This window comes from Apostichopus japonicus, chromosome 16 (assembly GCF_037975245.1).
Source record: "Apostichopus japonicus isolate 1M-3 chromosome 16, ASM3797524v1, whole genome shotgun sequence".
Classification (NCBI taxonomy): Eukaryota; Metazoa; Echinodermata; class Holothuroidea; order Aspidochirotida; family Stichopodidae; genus Apostichopus; species Apostichopus japonicus.
Genome location: NC_092576.1, coordinates 43,369,265 through 43,392,399, shown reverse-complemented (window position 1 = coordinate 43,392,399; position 23,135 = coordinate 43,369,265). Strand labels below are relative to the sequence as shown.

Sequence of the window (23,135 nt, the reverse complement as noted above, 5' to 3'; positions counted from 1 at the left end):
CTTCAAATTATATATCATGAATAACAAGATAAAGAAATGGATACTCCATACAATATGTATCATTAAATTCAAAATGTGTAAACTAATTTAATTGTGTAGTATTATGGAGAAAACAAACACTACATATTTAACTATTCGTATCCTCCGAAATCCATATTTCACTTTTAATCTTTTCGACATTTTTTCCCAGATTTTGTGTCAAGTTTTCGTTATACATTTTGTTAAGTTATAACGTGCTTCTACTTTTTCAAGATATGCCAAGACGTAATGAGTCAGTTTGGACTTTTCGATGACGTAATGAAACCGTCATATCTTCTCCACTCCTACTACCATTCACTGACATCATCCATAACCACTCACCCACCGATTCTTGTTCTGGAATCACTATATTCACTTTGACAACATACACCAATTAATTACCAGGGAGGTAAACTCAATAATTTCTGTTAGATTAGTTTTTTTTTATTTAAAGATTCCTGGTTCAAAGATGGATGGTGTTTGTACTTACGTGACACCCACAATTATACCCTGCACACATGAAAGTACCGTCTTTCTACTATTACCACGAACCATAACGTAATTTACAGTGTTACGTAACATTTTCTCCAAACTATATAAACATGTCCGATGTGACATCTCAAAACTGAGGCAGCCGAACTCATCAAGATTCCACTTTCTTTGGTAAATGATCCATCAAGTACAATTTGATGATTTTTACCCTTTTTTTCTGACTTTCAGTATAACAGATTGATAAGCACGTCATTGTGACAGTAATGTGTCCTTCTCTATAATCGGCAGAAGAAATACCGACGAAGTGATATGAGAAATAATTTTTGAACGGAATAAAGAAATTTAAAAATCTCTACATTAACTCTAGTTACTTAAAAACAATTACTGTGATTTTAATGGAACAAACGATATATATCATTCCCCAAGAAATGAAACATATATCTACACAATGTATGGAAACAGGTGTGGGTGTGGGCTTGCCTATACTTGACTTAAAGTGTTAGGCTAGCCTTTAAATTATTTTTGAATCTGAAATGTTCCTGCAGTGTTAGGCTAGGGCAAACAAACAAAGATAACATGAACAATGTATAAGTACAATGTCCAGAGAAAGGTGACAGAATTTTAATGAACAGCATCATAGAATTAAACTCCACAAGAGAAAACATACAATGATTTGCATAGTAGTGTTGTAACTAGCACTTAGCAGTACATATTGATAATTAATATTAAGAAAAGCTACTGATATCAAAGTATCCCTTGAAAGATTGCTCATGATGTTAGTTAAACATTTGATTATTACCAACAATCCGTTTTTTAGTATTGTTTATGTAATTGACTCCTTATTTCCAGATTCAACAGGACTTAAGCCCACTGCTTCCTACAAAGCAAAACAAACTATATGACGTATGCGAGATAAAGAGCAATAGAGTTCTGGAGTGATCAAGTCGAGAGGCGAGTAGCTGGAAGAAAAACTTGAACTTGTCTTTGAATCTTTCAGATGGTAATGACAATTTGAAGCATGTGTTATGAACACTTTGCCTTGCTTTGATAATCAGATGAGGCTTCTTTGCGAGTTCCTGCTTGCAAGAGCATCTAATATACATACATTCATGCATACATTATCATCACCTAAATCATGCAATATGCTAGTTGTGTCTTTTTTTACAAGGGATGCACCAGAACTCTCTATTAAACTCAGGCAGGAACTCAGTCTTGGAGTAGGTGCACCCTTACTTTTTACCAAGTTTCCGACTATCCGCTATTTTGTAACAGAGTCTGTCATGTCGCCTCATTGAATGGCCCTTCGGTTGCAAAGATATATATATATATATATATATATATATATATATATATACATATACATATATATATATATATATATATATATATATATATATATATATATATATATATATATATATATATATATAAATCCGACCGTTAGGCAACACTTCATGTGAAAAAAATAGCACTAGGGCACCATTTGACTTAGGGCGACATATATACTGTCGCCCTAAGTTCTGCCTTTTAAATTGGAACGATAGAGGTACATTCTGCAAATATTGTTGTAAGCGAGTCAAGGGGGGTTCAAAAATGTTCGTTTCTATTAAGATTTATAAAGATTAATTAAAAACTAGGTAAATTAGAAAGCATTGAAGATGGGCATTCTGATATGGCTATATGTGCGTGTGTTAAAAACAGCACTTTCGGCAACATTTTGATTACGGCCTTTAAAATGAAAATCGATATGTATATCTTTATTATAAAATCACCCTTTTAAACATATTACCCAAAGGAAAAATATATTAGCCTCTTTTAAGCAATGAATCGCGAAAATGAAGATATATTGCCAATATTGTATTGCACGGTATCTTATTGCACCGAAGAGAAGCCGGCCCTCTATTACGTTACGCTCTTCGCGCAGTACAGCTATACGTACGTACGCGAACCTCGATCGTGCCTAGCTAGCCTATCGAGTATATGCCTAGATACAGTTCATCCAAATGCAGATGTGCGAGTCACACGGCGCGGGAAGAACGGTAAGTTAACTGTTTGTGTAGTTCATTTAATGGCATAAGCGGCCGTATTATATTTTCGAAGCACACTCTCCTTGGCTATTATTTATGGCTTTCTCCTAATTACGCCAGCTGGTTAGGTCTATAGGCTGTGCATAACGTTAGGCCTAACTTAGTTAAAACGTAACTATGCTTATCATAAGCCTTATTGATAATATCGTGTATTACTATTAGCCTAGTACTTGGTAGTACTAGGGCAGTTCCAAACGTTTCGCGTCAGGGCTTCAGAAACTTAGAAGAGAGTTGTGTTTGGAGTATGGATAGGTTTTTTCACAATTTTGTTTTCCTTTTTGCTGAGCACTCATATGAATATATATTTGAGCTAGGTTGAGCTTCATTGATAAACAATGATTCATTATTTGACCGATTTTGGACTAGCCTAATTATAAAGGCCTAGTGCCTACTGCATTTTGTATGGAAAAAAAGGTCATTAATTGCAACAAAACATTTATCATGGGATTTCTCTGAAAGCACTAATTCAAATCACCTGTTAACAATACCACCAATACTATTGGCCTATGTGGCAAATACCACCTGTAAGCTTGGAAAAATATGGCATTATCGCTGCCCGCGGGGGAAATTTATTATAATGCTCCAAGAAGTCCCACTCAAAAAAAAAATGATCAAATAGTTCCATTGACAACACAAATCATTTTTTCTGTAATACAAAAGTTCAATAAAGTCCTTTGTAAAATTACTTCAAGATACTGATTACACACAATTCATTAAATCATACCCATAACAACCATTGTAAGCATATCAATTCCTCAGCGCCATTCCCTGTGCGGCACCCGAACTGAGTTCGACCGCCACAGTTTTAGGCCTATGACTTAACCATATAGACCATTTTCCTACAGCCATAATGTGAAAAGTTTATACCGAAGAAACTTAGTTCAAACTGCACTAAACAGAGAAATGTGTTGTCTCTCAAGTTCTGTTCTTAACAATACAGTTTAAAATTCCACCGGACTTGGGTGATTTACGATGCAAGCTTAATAAATATCAAACTCAAAACCCTCATTGATAACACACAGTAAATACTGAAGAAAATCACCATTTGATAGCCGTACTTTGTTTGCGTAACCTTCCTCTTGAATATTCATTGACAAATTTAGTTCAAACGGTTTTGGGAAGTATTTTTTCTTTATATATAATAACTTTAAATTGATGTTAAATTCATTTTCATTGGTCACTATCTTCAATCGGACCAAGTACAATCCAATCGAATATCTTCTAAGAAAAATACAAGTTACGCTTTATTCGGTGGGCACGCCGTTACGTAATATGTGTATCCTGTACTCTGCAATAGGGTACAGCCACACAATGCACAGTGTTCACCTACTACGCCACAGCCGAGATTCGCTTTCAAAACATCATATTATATCGAACTTAATATTATTTCAAAGAAAATGACCGTAGAATATGCATCATTAAATGTTGAAGCAAGTAATTACCAATTAACTTATCTAATGCAATCCTAATTAAAGAAACACTGTTTAAGACCCCCTCTGATGAATGGAATAGTTCAACCAACTTGACCGCACAGAGCCACAGGATTTTCGGTCCAGGTGATGAGTCATACGCGTCGGTCAGTAAGAGGGCTATTTTGAAGGATGTTTAGTGTGCATTTTAGAAAGAAAGGAATTGATATGTCTGATTGATTCTGCTAACTTTCCAGAAATAATAAATCCCAAGAAAAACAATCCGAAATTTGTAAAAGCTTGGACGGACACATGATGTGCATCTCAACAGTGACTGGTTCAATATACCCTAATGTTGAACATAAAGAACATTTTCAAATTTATCACTGATGAATGATGTTGCGAGCAGTCGGGATTACTGCACGCTTCAGTTCTATTTAACCTTTTCATTTATCATATTTTAGCATTTAATTTCCGGTCACGCTCAGGAAACAATTACGACATTCCTTCACGGTCGATTTGTTTACTGTAAGAACTATTAACCGTTTTTTCTCAGGAAAGCTTGATAGTCTGAAGTTATTATAGCGTGTGATTTTAGTATACTGCCAAAGAAGTAAGTTGTTGTTTTTGTATTGATATTTTATGTAGAAGTAACGGGAAATTTAGTATGTTTAGTTTGGTTTAATTGCACGTCTTTTTCGATCTAATGTAGTGCAGGGTTCACTTGCGCGAATTCGAATTATTCTGTTTATGTATGTATATGTATATGCAGTGTTCGATTTTTCCGGTATCGCATCGCAAAATGCGATCCAAAACGACAAACTTGCGAGACGTTTCCAAATCAGCATCGCACATTGTGCCGATTTGTGCGATACAAATTCCTAGTCAGATTTGGGAGCAAACACTCAAACCTTAACTTACGAACTGTCGATCACAATGTAGAAGTTATAATTTATTGAGTTTATACTCAATGTACAACTTATTCACTTGACCGTATAGCCAAAAAAAAACCTGAAAAAATATTATCCTACCATAGTTAAGTGTAAAGCAAATAGCCTAACCACCTCGGCGGTTACGGATCTCACGTAACTAAACTCCCTGGCAACGTGCCAAAAAAATGTTAACAAACAGGTGTTACACAGGGGATGAGCTCACAGTTGTTGGGAAGGTACCTGGGCAAATTCGCAGCACATGTACCGTGGTACAGTAGTTGGGTATAGGGTTAAACACTGCAGTTGTAAAAATGTACGCATAGTGCACGCTATTCACTGTTAGGCAGTCTAGAAACGGGGCTTTGCTGAACGTTGTTTGTTTCATAATATCGGAAGTTTTGTAAGTTGCACTTTTTAAAGATTGAAAGACAGATTAAATCTCTTTTCATTTTATAACATAATATAGCTACTTTAACTTGTCATTTTAAAATTTTCATCAGTTTCGTGACAATTTAAATAAAAAAAGTTGTCAGTATTTTGCATCCTCAACTGCGAATTGTTTCATCGCCAGACATCGCAAAAAATGACAACAATTTTCGGGGGCTTTCGCCCCCAGGATCCCCACGAGGGGTTCTACCCCATGACCCCACCATAGCCCTATGACGGGCCCCTGGACACCACGCCTTTATGCTCGCACGTTACGCGTGCTAGGCAGGCGAACACCGGCGGGAAATCGGCACTGTGTTCGCGGAAAATTGAACAAGGTTTTCCAACACTGCTGAACTGTGCAGTTACTGTATGCATCATGTTTAAGGTTTCACGGAGGCCTTTGAGGAAATGAATGGTTAGTACAGTGTATATATGCTGCACTAATGCTGTGTGTGGGCCAAGGTTCACAAAGGTCATTGGTTATATTCGCGCGCCGTAGACGTGTTTTTAGATGTTACGGAGAGTCAGGTTTCCATGGATATTAATCGAAAATGAATCTGAGTTTAACTGACGCTAAAGAAATGGATCGTCTTGGGCAGATTAACAAATCATTGCAAGTATAAATAAGTACAGGTAGCTCTGCTGTTAAAAAGAAAAGTTCAATATCGGTTTGCTGTTATCGGCAATTAGGCAAAATTTTACCGATACCGATATGCTGCCGATATTGCAAATAGCAACACTAGTATAAATAATAATAATAAAGAAACATTTTGTAGTTAATACATTGATCGCCAACATTTGGTCCGTTTTGTGGTAATTTCAAACCTGCTATTCAATATTGGGCAACTGCTATGCAACAAAAATATTGTATAGCAATTGTCGAAATTTGTTGCTATGCAATTTTTTGGCCATAAGTCGAACACTGTGTATATGCATTAATTAGATGCATTGATTATGGGTTTTTTTTTCTTTTATTTGTAATTCAAGCATATCTGTTTAGAAACAAAGTTTAAAGGCTATCATTAATTAGTTTTCTCTTATATTGTTTGATCCCAGATTGAATGAAACTCATTGACGTAAATAATAGATCAGATCATACAGTTTTAGGCAGTTGCTAAAACTCTGGGTATTCTCTAGTCTTCGCTGGTCCAAATATCACAAAGTGAGAATGAAAACAACTCTTTATCCTAATTTTTAGTTGATTTTCCTTGTCTGAACCTTCCTTACAGTACTGTATACATCTGGGAAATGGACAGAACAATTTCTAAAGTATATCTATAATTTTGGGAACTGTAGTACCCTACCCTAGAAGGGGAAAGTTGAAGGTCAATAATGCAAAGGAATAAATAATCTTGTTTGATAAGAACTTTAAGTACATGGGAGGGGAGTGTAGAATATCACTTCATAACATCCCTCTTGCCTTGAGAAAGTTTTGAACAAATTTCTCTTTAACTTGTGAAGTAGGTAAACATCAAAGTTACATCAAACAAATTTCATTATAAAAGGATCTTACATCATGAATATAAAAAGCATATGATAAAAAAGAATACAAGTGAAAGATTTTTGGTCAATGAGAGAGGTTTGATGTAAATGAAAGGAAAAGGGCTGTTCCAACCCTTAAATTTTTAAAATGTATTTTACACTTAAACAATAGCATATTTATGCATTCTACTTTCAAGACTCATGTTCTGTGAAACACACTAAAAATATGTCTCCATTTTCCATAGGTAAGGCTACACATGAATACCAATGGTGCTCTCGGAATATAAGTCCTAGAAAAGTACTGCAAAACTAGGTACAGTATTCTACCAAAGCAGACATGAGAATCATTACCTTGAAATTCAAGATTACTTTGTCAGAAAGAACACTGATAACAGTATATTCATTTGCTGTCTCTGTTAACTGAGCATTACTATACTTGACGCATCAAGCCTTTGCACATAATCCACTACACATAAATTAATAAATGCAAGTGTCATGGACCAAATCAAAGGTTAAAGTAAAAGCATATGTACATATCAACCTGCAGAGACCTATGTTGCTAATGTAGAGCGAACATTGTAGTTACCCTTTCCCCTTCCTTCTCCCACCTTACACAGTATATGGCATAGAACGGCATACAGCTGTTAGTAAATATTAACACTAACTCGAACCACATAAAACTACTCCAACTGTAAGTATCTATTCCAGTTCCTGTTACACTGTGCTGCACTGTGCCACGCAGTATACAGTGCCATTCTTACACAGATTCACTTTTATCTTTTATCTGTAATCAATCCTAGGGCAATTTCTGTCTCTATTGCTCTTCTGCCCAGCACGTATAACTTGTTAAGATGAAACCAGTACACTAATTTACATAGCTGTTTTAGTCACGGATGCTTTCACACAGAGGTAAAATAATTGTTATCTAAGAAGTGGTTATTAGGATGCCAAATTTATGTCTATCGAGAAACAGAACTAAAGAGTCATCTGCTAAACCTGTTCTATAAAAAGTATTATGTTTATGGTCATGCATGTTGGAACAGGTGTTTACATTCATGGATATGTGAGTTGGTGCATTGGGACATTTATACATTTCATGGTGAGATCTTCCCTCACTGCCATTGTTTAGAGTAGGTGCACACATTGCCATGTCAAAGATTTGATGAATTTACTGTAACTTTAATGACTAGAAGTCTTGGGATTTGTCAATATGTTATGGCATTCATAGTATTGAATTGAATGCAACAGATGTATAGTGGTTTGATGTAGTGACCTGTAATTGGTATGGCCTGAGGCTGTTTTCTTTCTTGAATGTGTAATCATGGAGCTATAAACAGAGGTGTAATAAACTAGTGACTGTCAACCAGTGTTCCAATTACAACAAAAAAATTGTACATGCACATGTACATGTAGGTTAAACAAATATTACCTGCACAAACAAATCATTACCTGCACCACAAGTGAAAAATACAAAAAGGGTGTTTTCAAAGTTACTCCTGGGTTTTGTTTATGTAGGCCATTTCGGGACACTGAATATTTTACTTGCATGCACATGCACACATAGCTTACATGTGTGCATGCACACGTGCGCACACACATGTAAGCTATTTAAGTAACATGCAGTCAAAAGTTACATGCATTAATTTTGGTGCTGTCAACCCCTTGTATTAACATGTCACCACTGGTTTGGCAGATTTGCTTGCAACTCTCCAATCTTTTCGAGCAATCACTAGTAATTTCACTAATATCCACTATAAATTTAACTTTAATCGCTGAGTAAATTGTTGGCCAAATCCACAAGTTGCAAATTTTATGCTACATTACACCAAAATAAATCTACACATGTTTTTTAAAAGGTATATACTGACCTATCAATATGAAACATTTGAGAGATGCAAAACCTCATCTGCACATCTCAAAAAAAGTATTTCTTTCCTACAAAGTGAAACACATTTGCCAATGGTTGGTACTATTATGAAGAAAAGGCCTACAGTAGCTACAATATGAAACTCCTATATTTTTTCATTAAAGGCATACATGTAAATACCATTTTTGGTAATGTACTGTACATACACAGTAACTCATAGAAAATGACAGGCTAACCCTTTATTATAACCTATATACAAACTATGCCATTTAAACTGCTTCTGTACACATAATACACATGACTTTATCCACTATTTGGTTTTGGCAAAACATTCCTGAACAATCCATTACACAATAAATATCTTCTGCTTGTGAACAAATACTTGTGGCAGATATTGCATTATTGGGTGGAATATCATGATAGTCTTATATTATAAATTAATAAAGAATGGACCCGCCCCTTGCTGTAGCTGCAAATCTAAACATCCCATTTTGAGTTGAAAACCTTGATCAGTGCGTGCAACTGAATGAATTTCATAGCTCTCAAATCTGCTTGTTAAAAAATGTGACTAGTTTTCATTTGAATCACTCTAGTTGTCAATGGTTGAGGTTGAATATACAACTCTAAAGGGGGTTCACAATTTCCCTTTCTAGTTTCTAATCTACCAACCTTTTTTTTATGCAAAAGAGGAACTTCAAGTACAGGTACAGATGCAACAACTGGCATTTCTAGTGAATATTTCAAACCCATTGGGAAGCAATTCACAATGAAAATCAGACCAGTGGTGAAGCAGTTCAACTAAAATTTTCAGAATATGCTTATTTGTGGTGAACCATGCATACAATAAATTTGGTAATTTTTAAAACAGGTTCCTGGGTAAATTACTGAACTTCCTGCATTGTCAAATTTAAAGGATTTTTTTAATGCATATTTCGTAGAAAGTTATTGATATAGCCTATCCCTGGGTCACTGTAATTTTCGTGGAGCTGGTTGTTTACAGACACTGCAAAGAGCCCAGGGTAAATATTGGATCAGGTTTTGAGGCTTTGCGCATGTGTAGTTTAAAACTCTGAAGTTCAAACAGGCTTACGATATGCGCATACAAATAGTGAATAGTGAACTGTGGAATTTAGCAAGAAAAAAATAAACCTATGGAGTTGGCGACAGGGAAGTACAAATATAAGGGCTAATGAATGGGGGACTGGGCGGTGAAAATTGATTGAAGGGGCAGGACAGGCGAACAGAGGTAAAGCAGTGAAGCTAGTAAGGTACAGTACTTGACCAGCTGCCCTATAGTGTAGAATATATCTGCACAGTATGGGATTGGGAAGTGATACGATAGCAACTAGGGCCCAGTAAAAATAAATGCAATTGTTGTTCGATCGGGACCTAATTTTTTAGTAACATTACTGGGTTAGGATACACTTACCCTACAATATTATTACAACACTTGCTTAAAATAATACTTTATGGCACGGTTATGCTTTGATCTCATTGGGGAGAGTAAAAAAAATGGAGACAGCATGGTTTCACTCACCCATTAAATTGCCAATTGCACATCAAAAAGTTACACAAATATTAAAAACCACTGGTAAAAAAATAAACATCAGCTCTGGTCTGGTCTCTGATCCTCAGGGTTGCCATCTCTGGGAGTGGAAATATTCCTATGATTTTCTTTGCAAATCTAACTTCAAGCCTCAGGTGGCAACTAATGGTATGTCTTGAACTAAGTTAAGCCATCTTGATGCAAAGTTCAAACTTTTGTCTTCAGTATGTTGTCTTCAGTATGACGCCTTATCAAAGCGATGAGCCAAACATTCGATCCAGGTGATCCTCCTTTCACTAGACCGAGCCCAGAAGTAGCCTAACGTCAGGCGATGCGTGCATGGTTGGGTCTATACCTCCAGAAAATAAAAATTAGTGCCTATGTGGATGTTTCAGTGCTTTGAAAGTAGTTCCGCTGTTTTAAATCCGCTCTTGCACCATGAAATGTTTATTGCAAAAGCATTATAATTTTATGATATTTTTCTAACCGATGCAACTTAGATGTTGTGTAAAGAGAAGTTTGGGGCCATTAAAAAAGGCTTTTCACTAATGTACTAACAATGTTGATAAATGGGGATTTTCAGTCCAGTTTATTGATGACTTTATTGTTGAGTCTAAATTTGTCTCAAATACATCAGCACTGGTGTGTATGTTAGTTGAGCTTTTTGAATTATTCACAGTACTGTATTTGACGAACAGTGTTGTGAATGGTAATAATATATGCTTAAAACATGTTGTATTGCAGTAAATATATACATGTTGGTCAGGGGTAGTAGATATGTGCATTGTGCAGCTGCTCCCTTTAATGTGGGGCTTAATGTAAAATTTCAATTTAATTTGGCATGATCCTATGCAAATGATCTGCATAATATTTGGTATGAAGCTATACTTTAACAAGAATTTATATAGTACATGGCAAAATCTCATATTAGTGGTGCCACCAATTTAAAATCAGTCAGATAGCCTATGTACTACATGTGTGCTTATAAACATGATAATACTGTACATGTATGAAGGGCACTATGTTAGCATCAGACTCAAATTTATGTTGGTCTTGAATCGCAAATGAGCCCTATCGTTAGGTCTTCCAATAGTTTATCTTTCCAATATTTTGCAAGCATGATATATTACATAGATTACTTGGTACAAACTAGTAGTTGATAGTGTTAGGTAGGACAACACATTATGTCATTAGTTATTTAACTGTTGTTGCACAAAATCATTTTAAATCAGCTACAGGTACAAAAAATAATTGAAAGTGGGTCATTCATGTAGGTTTATGTCATATTGCATGGGTACAAACTATAACGTAAACCTGGAGGTACTGTACAACAGATGATTCAAGAATGTCTCCAAATTATTAGGTTGACAGGTCTTTTACTTGTGAATGCCTTTAAATGTCAATTACATGTTGTAATCAACTCTCATATTATTGTGAGTACTATGATGACCAGAAAATGATATTAACTTGACCAACTGTAACTGCATATTTTGTGGTTACAGGTTATGGAGTATTGCACATAGGAAGTTCATCATAGGGGAGTTCCTAGTAGAATATTGTGGAGAGCTAATTTCCCACAAGGAAGCTCTGAAGAGGGAAAAGGTGTACCATGAGGAAAAAGGATGGGGTAGAGTAGCTGAAGCCATAGACCCCATTTTGTAATACTGTATTTTAGGATTGATACCATTGAGTATGGCATGATAAAAGTGAAGTGCTTATTATAATGAACTCAACCCCTAAGGCTTTTCCAACCAGTTTCAACTACTGTTTGTCCCTCTCCTTCTTCATAGCTTTTCAATGCAGTCCTGCTTTTCATCTAATTCCATTATCATAGTTACCTGCTCTACCCTCTATTACTGTTTTCACCCATCATATTTACTCAACTGTCTTGAAGGAACTTGAGCAAGTAGCATGCGTTATTCTATCTTGTCAGTATATTGTTTTATATAATGCTCTATACCAGCTCTGTCTTCTGCTTTGAATTTTAGCTGTAACAAGTTATGAGGAGAGTGATGGAGATGAAGATCATGTCCCTGTTTGCAAACGTCACAACACTTCAAAGGGTCAACAAGGTATGGACTGCAATCTCTGCCATTTGCATTGAAACCACAATTAATAGTACACATATACAGGAGAGAAGTAGATGAATGTGTCTAACACCTTGTAACTTGCTTATTCTTATTTCCCACATAGTAATTTTTAGAGCAACTATATTTTTGAAGTGCTTCTTTCATTTTGTCATTTCATTTATATTGTTTTATAACATAAATATGATATAACAACATAGGAGATATGAACCAAAACCTGTGAAAGGAAGTGTACTAAAAACCCTATGGGGCTTGTTGAGTAGTGACACTCCCTGACAAAATACAGAACTACTTATCAGAGGTATAAGCATGTAGTTTTATCCACCGACAACACCTAATGGGCAATTAGCATTGTTTTTTTTTTATTAGGACTTTCACTTCCAACCTGCTTTACTTGTGCTCTGAAACTTCTATTTTTTGTTTAGACCTGTGTGAGGCTGTATGCGTGGTGGGATTCTGTGTTAAGGGGGAAAACTGAACATAGGTTTTGATCTCATCTGTCAAAAGGAAACAAACAAATTGTTTGAGCTGTTGCATGGTGGTTTAGAGAGCTGTTTATCGATGGTACTTGTACCTGTGGTACAGTAGGTCCGTCTCAGTGTGGGGCTGTGAGATTTGTACAATAACTTTCGAGAGCTATATTCCTGCAGCAATGAGTGTTTTGTTGATTCGTACAATGAACAGACCTATTCAAGACAGATTCATGCGCATGGTGTGAATAGTCAACTGGAGGCAGTCCGTCCTTTTTTTTTGGACATGTGAGAATAGGTTAAGGAGAATTCTTCCATATTCATGCAGCAACCTAGTATACATTGAATAGCTGAACAGATTTTAAACTTTCAACAGCTTCATATCAAGTACACTACACACTTAAAAAGTTATTGATAATTGATTTGGAAAATTTGGACTTGTCCCAGTGGAACATTACACAGACCAGAGATGTGTGAGCAAGGGCCACAATAGATTTGATAAAAACAAAAAGATGCACTTGCAGAAAAATCTTAGAGTGTAAAATTTCTTTTTGTATTTCTTAACGGGAAGCACAATTTTACAGGTATGAAAGAATATTATTAAACTAAGAGCATTTCAGATCTATATTTATTATATACTGTACTGTACTGTAGGCTGTCACTTGTCTGAAGCATTTTGCATGTGTATGTCTACATGCATCTATTACTGTGTACATGATACATACTGTAATGCTTTGTTGAATTTGTATGAGCAATTGTACCATCATTTTTCATTAAATTGGACCAGTGGAATCAATTGCCTTTACTTTTGACTTAAGCCAACATTCCACCTTGAAGCTCCAATGTGAATTATCCACATTTTTAATATTCTTTTCATTAAAATATTTCAACTTGTGACATGATCATTGCATTTGGAATGTCTTTATTCATTTGGAAATTAATTGAATGAAGAATGTTATGTTATGGATATGGCTAACCCATGTTGGAAAAAATTGTGGGGGAGAGGTGGAGAAAAATCAAGGTAGTATGGGTGCTATTATAATTACACCATATATTCTACTCAATTGTTACAGCAAATTGAATGCATTGTTAAGGAAAGTAAGATTTACCTGTTTACACCTATGTGCAACAGCTGGTCTTGACATGGCATATCAATTGATAAACAATCACATGACAAAGTTCTGCTGTATTGGGCATATTTGCTAAATATTGGAATGAAAACATAAAATTGATATTGATCATAAATATATGAGCAAATAACATGCATTTCTGACTATCTTGCCAGTATATTGTTTTATATAATGCTGTAAACCAGCTCTGTCTTCTGCTTTGAATTTTAGCTGTAACAACTAATGAGGAGAGTGATGGAGATGAAGATCATTTCCCTGTTTGCAACCGTCGCAACACTTCAAAGGGTCAAAAAGGTATGGACTGCAATCTCTACCATTTGCATTAAAGCAAAAATTTATACTACAATGGAGGGATGGAAGTATTTATGTTAATTCCTTTTATGTTTACTCAATTATTTTTAGATCACATATCATTTCATCACATGCAAAGTATATTTTAGCAGTGCTGCTCATTAGGTTTTAGTCTTCCACTGCTAACAACTGATAGGCAATGACTGGTGGTTGTTTGTTGTATGGACATTCAATCCCAATCTGGTGCTCTGAAATTGTTATTTTGAAACACTGTGAACATAGTTTACCATCATATGGTTCTCTACACATAGTGATATAAGGATAAAGATTTGGCCAAATCTCACTGGTTACCAGACTACCAGTTGTACTTCATTCTTACCCACCGATGCCAAAATTATTGTTTGTTTGGGCATCTTGACCAATCAACCCCAAAGTGGTTGTGGTACAACAGTACCAGGGATGGTTTGTCAAGAAGAATTTTCCTATACATTCAATTCTAGCAAATAGATATTACTCTAGACTCCACCCCAGCTCATATTGTGGTCTGCTGAAGATCACTTAAATATGGGTCCGTGTCTGTTCAGTGTCTCTCTTTGTGGGGACAGATGAAGCACTTGTGCATTGTGATATCATATAATATCAAAGCTGAATGCTTTTGCATGAATTTGGGCAATTATAGTAATCATGACATTTTAGTTATAGAAAGTGCTTCCATGTGTAGAGATGCCTGTTCATGGAAGTGCAGGAGAGTATAGATTGTATCAAGGGTCACTTGTATGTCAGTTCAAAATAGTTTGTGTTTTTCTGTAAGTTTTCACTGTGATTTACTAGTACTGAGTACCTTCTACTATTTGATGTGATATGATATTATTTCTTACAGTAAGGAAGTATACCATATGGGAAAAGAACCATGAGAAGAAAATACATCACAGGAACCTCAAAGACGATGCAAGGTAGAAAAATCTGCTTAAATCACAGGAAGTCTTATCAAACCTTCAATCAATTGTGGATCCATGTTTGACTTTAGTATTAGTTAATTATTTATTTATTTATTTATTTGTTTGCCACAACAGTACAAAGTGGAGGGAAGTCTTCCATAAAGCTTAAAAGCATAACAATATGGAAGACTATATGGCACATAAAAAGGCACATAAAATGTCAGTAACTGGAACCTCAATTAATGGAATGGACCATTTACTTTTAATCATTCATTCCAGCATTCCACTTACTAAAACCATGAGTTTCAATTTGTAATCATGTATATTAGGCATATTAGTCACAAGCTAGACAGTAAAAAGTTCAATAACAAGAACTTTGTTGACAACTGTGTCTGCTATATATGTATACCATCATATCATAATTATGGTTAGCCAGGCACAATACTGTTGACTACTGCATGTATCTGTATCTTAGAGTAAGCTAGTTTTCAGTAGCAACAATATTCCATGTGGGGTTCAGTGACATCACTGTATAGTTCATATTGTTAATAATCTGTCAAAATTCACAGAACAGGTCAGTGTTTCACATTTTTTGGGGGGGAGGGGGGGGGGTGGATATACATAGTAAGAGCCTTTGCCAACATAGGCTAACTTCTCAAGCCCATTCCTTTTCAAAATTTAATCTCTCACCCTCACTACAGAAGGAAACTTGCAAGAGGGATTTGTCAGATGAGTCACAATCAGATATTTTAGCACCCATGTTGTTATTATTCTGGTAAACAAATGTGTCAAATTATCCCTATGTTACCCTGAAATGTGCATGATCAGATGATTTGTGGACATTTGTGTTGATATTAATTATTGGCATGTATTGAAACATAATGGTTAGCCTAGTTATAATATTTAATTGAGCTATTTTACATGAATATTAGGTCAAATGTCGTTTTGCAAATGCTTCTTACCTAACATGGCCGATGAAGTAGTGGCTCATCTATGTATGATGTTAAAGAACAAGGTCATCTACGAGTCTTTTCTGATAACATATGTAAAAATTAAGTATAGTGTGGAAAACCACTTGAATTAAACTGTTAAATATTCATGTGAATAATGATATACAATTGATCATATGGGAAAGGACATTATGTCATCAATTATTCATGAGTTGTGCAGTGTTTTTACTAGGATGTTAGTAATGGGGGATTGCCTCAGTCAGTTTTTTTTAATTTGTCGGCTGGGGTAGGGGGTGATTTTCCCATTTTTTATTATTTGTATATTAAGAAGTCGCTAATACTTTGCTGATGTTTCTTTTTGCACCTAGATCAAAAAAAGATTAATGACTTCCTAAAGACACAGGGCGAAGATGTCCCATACAACTGGTTTATTGTGAAACAAAAATTGTAAATGAATCTGGCAAATGCCAGAAGCTGGCAGAGAAAAGAATGTTAAGTATGTTGGCAGATTAATTTAATCTTGTGTGTTGATCCTGTAAAATATTACAAAGATTTAAAGTTATAGTCTCAGAAAAACAACCAATTAGTGAGAGAAGAAATTAATGAGATGATCTTCCTATTTTTTTTTGGAAAACTGGAGAAGTATGTCATATTATCGACACCAATTCAAAATTACCAACCACTAACACAAAGTAATTAGGGTGAAACTGAACCACTGTATTCATGTACATTATTTGGTTTTTCAAATTGATAAGCGTTATTCATGTTCTTTGTAGTTTTGGAAAACTATTAAGCAATTTGTTTCAGCCATGATTGAACAGGTCTCCTATTAAAACAGAATAGTAACACAAAATGATATTTGATTTGCTTAGGTTGTACATTTTCAATAGCATACAAATGGAATGTTGTTACAACTTCAAATTACAAATCAAGCAATCCCTGCATAGATCATGCTACCCCTGACTAGATGTCCCTTTTTGCAAATGAAAAAGAACTTACCTATACTACAAACTAGTATTCCAAATTAAGTGTATGTTAATTGAACCTGAAGCCCTGTAATACCATGTGATTGCAGAGAAAAGAGAGTTACTGTACCTGGCTAAGGAGTATTAAGCCATGTCACATCATTATAAATTCTTGTTCCAAATTAATTAAATGTCAATATCCTGCGCTTTTCCATTTATGGGGGACAGCATCATCTCAATAATAATTTATGAACAGTTTGCACCAGAGAGAAATAAGCCAGATACAGCTAAATTGTAAACACAATGTCATATTTCATATTTGATCATATTAAGTTAATGATCCTTATTCCCTTTTATCTACAAAACTTCATTATTAGGGCATTGGAACTCCCTTTTATACCAATTTGCATTCAGGTTTATATTACAAATTTGATGAGTTGTATTGAATTTAAATAATGTTTTACTTCAATTTAAAAATGTATTGCATATTAAAACTGAATTGATGCTCTTTTTCTGTTTTTATAATTTCAAAACCTTTACTATACACTGAACAAAAAGCCCGAATTGGAATCTTCTACTAAAGCAGATAGATTTTCAAAGTAGTTTATAATTGACTTCTCTTAAAATATGTGTTACAACTGCCAGTAGTTAATCTCATATGTACAGTATAGTATTTGCATTTGCATCTGATGTCAGTTAGACTGTTCTCGTACTTGGTGAGTAGATGGTTGAGTAGATGAACCCACATTGCATTTGGCGCTCATTTCAAAAAGAATAATGAGGTTATGGAAAGTACAATAATACTGCAACTGGAAGTTGATGTGTGAAGTTGTTGACTAGTGACTGGTCGATGTGTATTAAATTTGACATTACCCACAATACTGAATAGGGGCATGTACATGGTTGAGGGTAAGTAAGTAAAGGTAAAGTTATGCAGTTTAATTTAGAACCCAAGTTTTTAGCTGGTTGTCATTTCCACATAATTGCACTAGAAACCTGATGATAAAGTGCTACATTTAGCAGGTTTTAGTCTGTTATTGTGTTGACACCAAAACAGAGCCCATAATAATGCATTCCTAACTGATGTACTGCTAATGCTAAACACCTAGTTCTACAACACCTTTACAAATTATACATACAGAATATTGTTTTCACATGTTGTGAAGAGAGTATATAAATATGCATTGGAAATCAATGAAATTCTTCAGTGTCTGCATCTAATGAAAAAAATATGCATGATTTTCTGTGGTTCATATTGCATCTTCTTTCAATAACAGTAATGCCAGTATGAGCCTTTAACAAGTGGTGCTTGTACACCAGCTGTAGGCTGACAAGTATTCTCCTGTGCAATCATGCCTGTTCCATTGCACATGATCATGCAACATAAATGGTACAACAAACACATGTGTTTAGGATGCTGATGTATGAACCAATAATTAGAAACTAAACTAATACTTGACTGCATTTTGCCTTGAATTTCATGACATTATACCTTTAATATTAAAAAATGCCAGGATGATAATTCCGAAGCTCACAAAGTCACATACTTTTGTGGATGATAAGGATTGCAGTATTGGCTGATGCTGCACAATTGGAGAATTGTTGGTTGGCAAAATTGAGACAGGTTGAATATTTCAGTAAGCGATATAAGAGCCCTGATTACACAAATGTTGTATTGTACTGAAGGTCATTACTTTGTAAGCAAAGTTTATGTTGGTTTTGGACTTTTATTATTATTTAATACCATAAATATTAATATATTGGCTAACAAACATTCAAATATTGTATTGACTCTGATATGAATTTAAAAATATATTTCCGAAAGTGCTGAAGCTGCACAAAACTTTGTTATATCCTATCTTTAAGTATGCCTTGCATGTATATATATAATTATAGATATAACATTTTGGGTGAAAAGTAGTTTTGGTGGAGATGATTGGGGATGGGCATTTTGGGGGTCTACTGGCAGGGGTACCCCACTAATATAAATTACTGGAATTGCCCATCCCTTACATATAGAGTCCTGCCAATTATTTTCCGGTAGTTTTTAACTGGATACTTCATGAGCAGACCTAGGTCAATGAGGGGATGGGCTTTTTGGGGGTCTACTGGCACTTGTACCCCTCTAATAGAAATTTCTGGAAATGCCCAAACCTTAGATATGAGTGATACCTATCATTTTTCAGTAGGTATCAACTGGTTACCTTATGAGCCGACCTAGGTCAATGAGGGGATGGGCTTTTTGGGGGTCTACTGCCAGGGGTACCCCACTAATATAAATTACTGGAATTGCCCATCCCTTACATATAGAGTCCTGCCAATTATTTTCCGGTAGGTTTTAACTGGATACTTCATGAGCAGACCTAGGTCAATGAGGGGATTGGCTTTTTGGGGGTCTACTGGCACTTGTACCCCTCTAATAGAAATTTCTGGAAATGCCCAAACCTTACATATGAGTGATACCTATCATTTTTCAGTAGGTATCAACTGGTTACCTTATGAGCCGACCTAGGTCAATGAGGGGATGGGCTTTTTGGGGGTCTACTGCCAGGGGGACCCCACTAATATAAATTACTGGAATTGCCCATCCCTTACATATAGAGTCCTGCTAATTATTTTTCGGTAGTTTTTAACTGGATACTTCATGAGCTGACCTAGGTCAATGAGGGGATTGGCTTTTTGGGGGTCTACTGGCAGGGGTACCCCACTCATAGAAATTTCTGGAAATGCCCAAACCTTACATATGAAGTGATACCTATCATTTTCCAGTAGGTTTCAACTGGTTACATCATGAGCTTACCTAGGTCAATGAGGGGATGGGCATTTTGGGGGTCTACTTGCAGGGGTACCCAACTAATAGAAATTTCTGGAAATGCCCATCCCTTACATATGAGTGATACCTATCATTTTCCAGTAGGTATCAACTGGTTACCTTATGAGCCGACCTAGGTCAATGAGATCGATGGTTTTTTTTTGGGTCTACTGGCAGGGGTACCCCACTAATATAAATTATTGGAATTGCCCATCCCTTACATATAGAGTCCTGCTAATTATTTTTTGGTAGTTTTTAACTGGATACTTCATGAGCTGACCTAAGTCAATGAGGGGATTGGCTTTTTGGGGGTCTACTGGCACGTGTATCCCACTAATAGAAATTTCTGGAAATGCCCAAACCGTACATATTAAGTGATACATATCATTTTCCAGTAGGTTTCAACTGGTTACATCATGAGCACACCTAGGTCAATGAGGGGGATTGGCATTTTGGGGGTCTACTTGCAGGGGTACCCCACTAATACAAATTACTGGAATTGCCCATCCCTCACATATAGAGTCCTGCTAATCATTTTCCAGTAGTTTTCAACTGGTTACTTCATGAGCTCACCTAGGTCAATGAGGGGATGGGCATTTTGGGGGTCTACTGGCAGGGGTACCCACCAATAAAAATGACTGGAAATGCCCATCCCTTGTAACTGAAGTCCTGACCATCATTTTCCAATAGGTTTCAAGTGGTTACCTCATGAGCTGACCTAGGTCATCTGTGAGGCTGGCAAAGCTACCCCACCACCAATAATTACTGGCGATGGCCATTTGTTGCTCATGGGGCCATACCTGACACATTGTATTTACTTTGATGTGGTTACCATGAAAGCTGATCTAGGTTAGCTTTTAGGTGACTTTAAAATTGCTTTCCCAGCCACAGCCGGTTTGCCAGTCGTCTGGTTTCATATACAGGAATGCACTGTGAACATTGTGATGTACAAGGCAATTGATTACCTTCCCAGCTAACCAAACCCTATGGGCTCCCGGTCTATATTGATGCTCCATTGACACCCTTGCCTCCAGAATGTGACTGTGTGACGTCAGGTGTTAGAATCGCTTTAGAATTCATTGGACATTTGAGTGAATGTAGGGACCAAAACATGAACTTTTTATGCAATTCTTTGAGAAACATAACATAGCTCCACTAAAATATGCAAAAGTGATCTACTTCCACCCCACCAAAAAACCTTGTCTTGTTGATGGGGGTGGGAGGGGGTGGGTTAAGAAGACCAGTTCATACAACTTTATAAAGAACATACCTGGAAATATTTTCGATATGAATTTCAACATTTTTTATCATTAAAATTTCTTTGGGCATGCACCCAAAGGTCACAGTTTACTTTTCTTACAAAGGGACCTTTGCAACATAATGTTTTAACAATAGTAATAGATAATGAATGTATCTATAAACTCAGTAATTTTTAGGTTGGTGCTCCCTCTTTTTATAATCTTTTTCAGTGAAAACATCTTGAGTGAAGGCATTCTTGCACTTTATACTCAAGCATGTGCTCAAGTTTTAGATTTTCAAAAAGCCTAACTAGTATCTCCTCTAACAATTGTGTTCTTTGAATATTGTTTAATGGGTGTATGACAGGAATTTGCATATTCAAGAAGTTTTTAAATATTTCTTGACATTGAGAAGAACTTGCCATTATTTTGGTTCTGTAAGTCCTTGTCACATCAACATAAAGACAGGTTTTTTCCTCATTTGTTATTATGATTTGGATTGAACCTCTTCAAAGCTTTTTATTCTCAGTATATACTTACACCAAATGTTCACATTATTATGGTCACTGTAATTTTTAAGAAGGTATCAAAAGATATTTTATGATTAACAAAGCAGACATCTTGGACTATCACTGCAGTGGTTTTTGAGTATGTGCCCCTGTCCTGTGGCCCATCATTGAAGAACTGTTCACATAAGTATGTTCCTTTTAGATAGGGAGCACTTAGAGTAGCCCTGTGACTGATGGGACATTTGCGGACCACCATTTTTAGGTACATTTAGTTAACTTGTAAGCGCTATCTCAGAATGAAAAGAATACCCCTCCTGGTAGCTACTTAATGTAGCTATATCAGAGCACCACCATTGAGAGAATATTGGCATTAACTATTTCACACAGTGGCATTTTCCTTGTGACTGATGGGACAGAAGCTCTGTGACTGATGGGACGCTACAGTATCTCCTCCAAAATTATAGCAAATTTTGTTTTGCTTTAACTTCAGTTTGCATCCACATATGGTGCCAACTAGCATTAAACTTGAGTCATCTGGGCTCTAGCCACCCATAGTCATCACAGGTAGGGCCCACTCGAGTTGGCCAATGGGGGTGTGGGTCCCACATTGGTTTGCCATATGAGCATCCCATAGAAGCAACTGGCATATGTAGAACAGACACAGGCCCATGGGAAAACCTGTTCCATTCCACACTTGCTGTCTCATATAGCCCCATATGACTGAGTCATGGGTGTGTGATTTGTTGGGGCCTCACTGGGAAAGCTGTTTGGGCCCATATTTGGTGAGGTATGTTGCCCATGTATGGGACTCATGTCATCCCACTTCGGTGTATCAAGTAATGACATCTGGAAACATGAAACACAATCCGTATGCATTTGAAACTTGCATTTTATTTATTAACAACAACAGAACGAGCTGAGCCTTGAAACATGCAAACATTGATAATGAACAGGATACTAATTATACAACATTGATGAAGTCATTTAAGTCACATGAGCTTTTGACAATATGCTGAGCTTAACCCTGGGCAGCAAAAGTACCGAGATACTCTCAACTGTGGATTTAAAGGGTCCAATCTGCCCATCATATAGTGAAAGTCTAATACAAATTTTTTGAGCCATGTTCTCCATTTCCCCCCAAAATACTAAAGTGGTCAACATCCCATGAGGAAAGAGCCAAAACTAATAGGCAAAGGGGCATACATATACTTTAAAAAGGATCCACCTGGCCTTACCAATGATTGGATTGGACCTTACATCATTTAAGTTACAGCCTAGTGGTTCTGTGAAAACTAATTCACTTGTGTGATGGGTACTCCTGTGGTGATACTGCCAACCAGGAGTGTGTTGTACAGTGCTTCAGGTTCTTTTCCCCCTGATAGACCCACCAGTTCCTTCAACTCGGCCTCATTGTTCTGTGATCCAAGAATATTGCATTCCTCAAATTTTAGACAGAAGGGCCTGTATGCAGTGATCCAGCCCT

General features: G+C 36.2%; 1 protein-coding gene across 3 annotated transcripts; it reads left to right on the top strand.

Moving 5' to 3' along the window:
* The first annotated feature begins 2,155 nt into the window (after window positions 1–2,155).
* LOC139983296 (uncharacterized) lies at window positions 2,156–19,209 on the top strand. Of its 3 annotated transcripts, XR_011798595.1 has the most exons (6): window positions 3,570–4,619; window positions 7,095–7,162; window positions 12,251–12,334; window positions 14,160–14,243; window positions 15,121–15,193; window positions 16,497–19,206. XR_011798595.1 is itself a non-coding variant. In XM_071996759.1 (5 exons), exons 1-5 carry the CDS (start codon window positions 2,333–2,335, stop codon window positions 16,510–16,512), a joined length of 474 nt encoding a protein of 157 aa, XP_071852860.1. In that variant the 5' UTR covers window positions 2,156–2,332; the 3' UTR covers window positions 16,513–19,209. The 3 variants fall into 3 exon arrangements, 1 of the variants encoding a protein (XP_071852860.1); XM_071996759.1 differs by lacking the exons at window positions 3,570–4,619; window positions 7,095–7,162 and adding an exon at window positions 2,156–2,549 and having other exon boundaries at window positions 16,497–19,209; XR_011798594.1 differs by lacking the exon at window positions 7,095–7,162 and having other exon boundaries at window positions 4,119–4,619; window positions 16,497–19,202.
* Window positions 19,210–23,135: the final 3,926 nt, after the last annotated feature.

Coding starts and splice junctions, on each gene's coding strand:
- LOC139983296 (XM_071996759.1), top strand. CDS start 2,333: ATGAATCGCGAAAATGAAGATATATTGCCAATATTGTATTGCACGGTA. Junction 2,550..12,250: donor CACACGGCGCGGGAAGAACG/GTAAGTTAACTG, acceptor TTTGAATTTTAG/CTGTAACAAGTTATGAGGAG. Junction 12,335..14,159: donor CACTTCAAAGGGTCAACAAG/GTATGGACTGCA, acceptor TTTGAATTTTAG/CTGTAACAACTAATGAGGAG.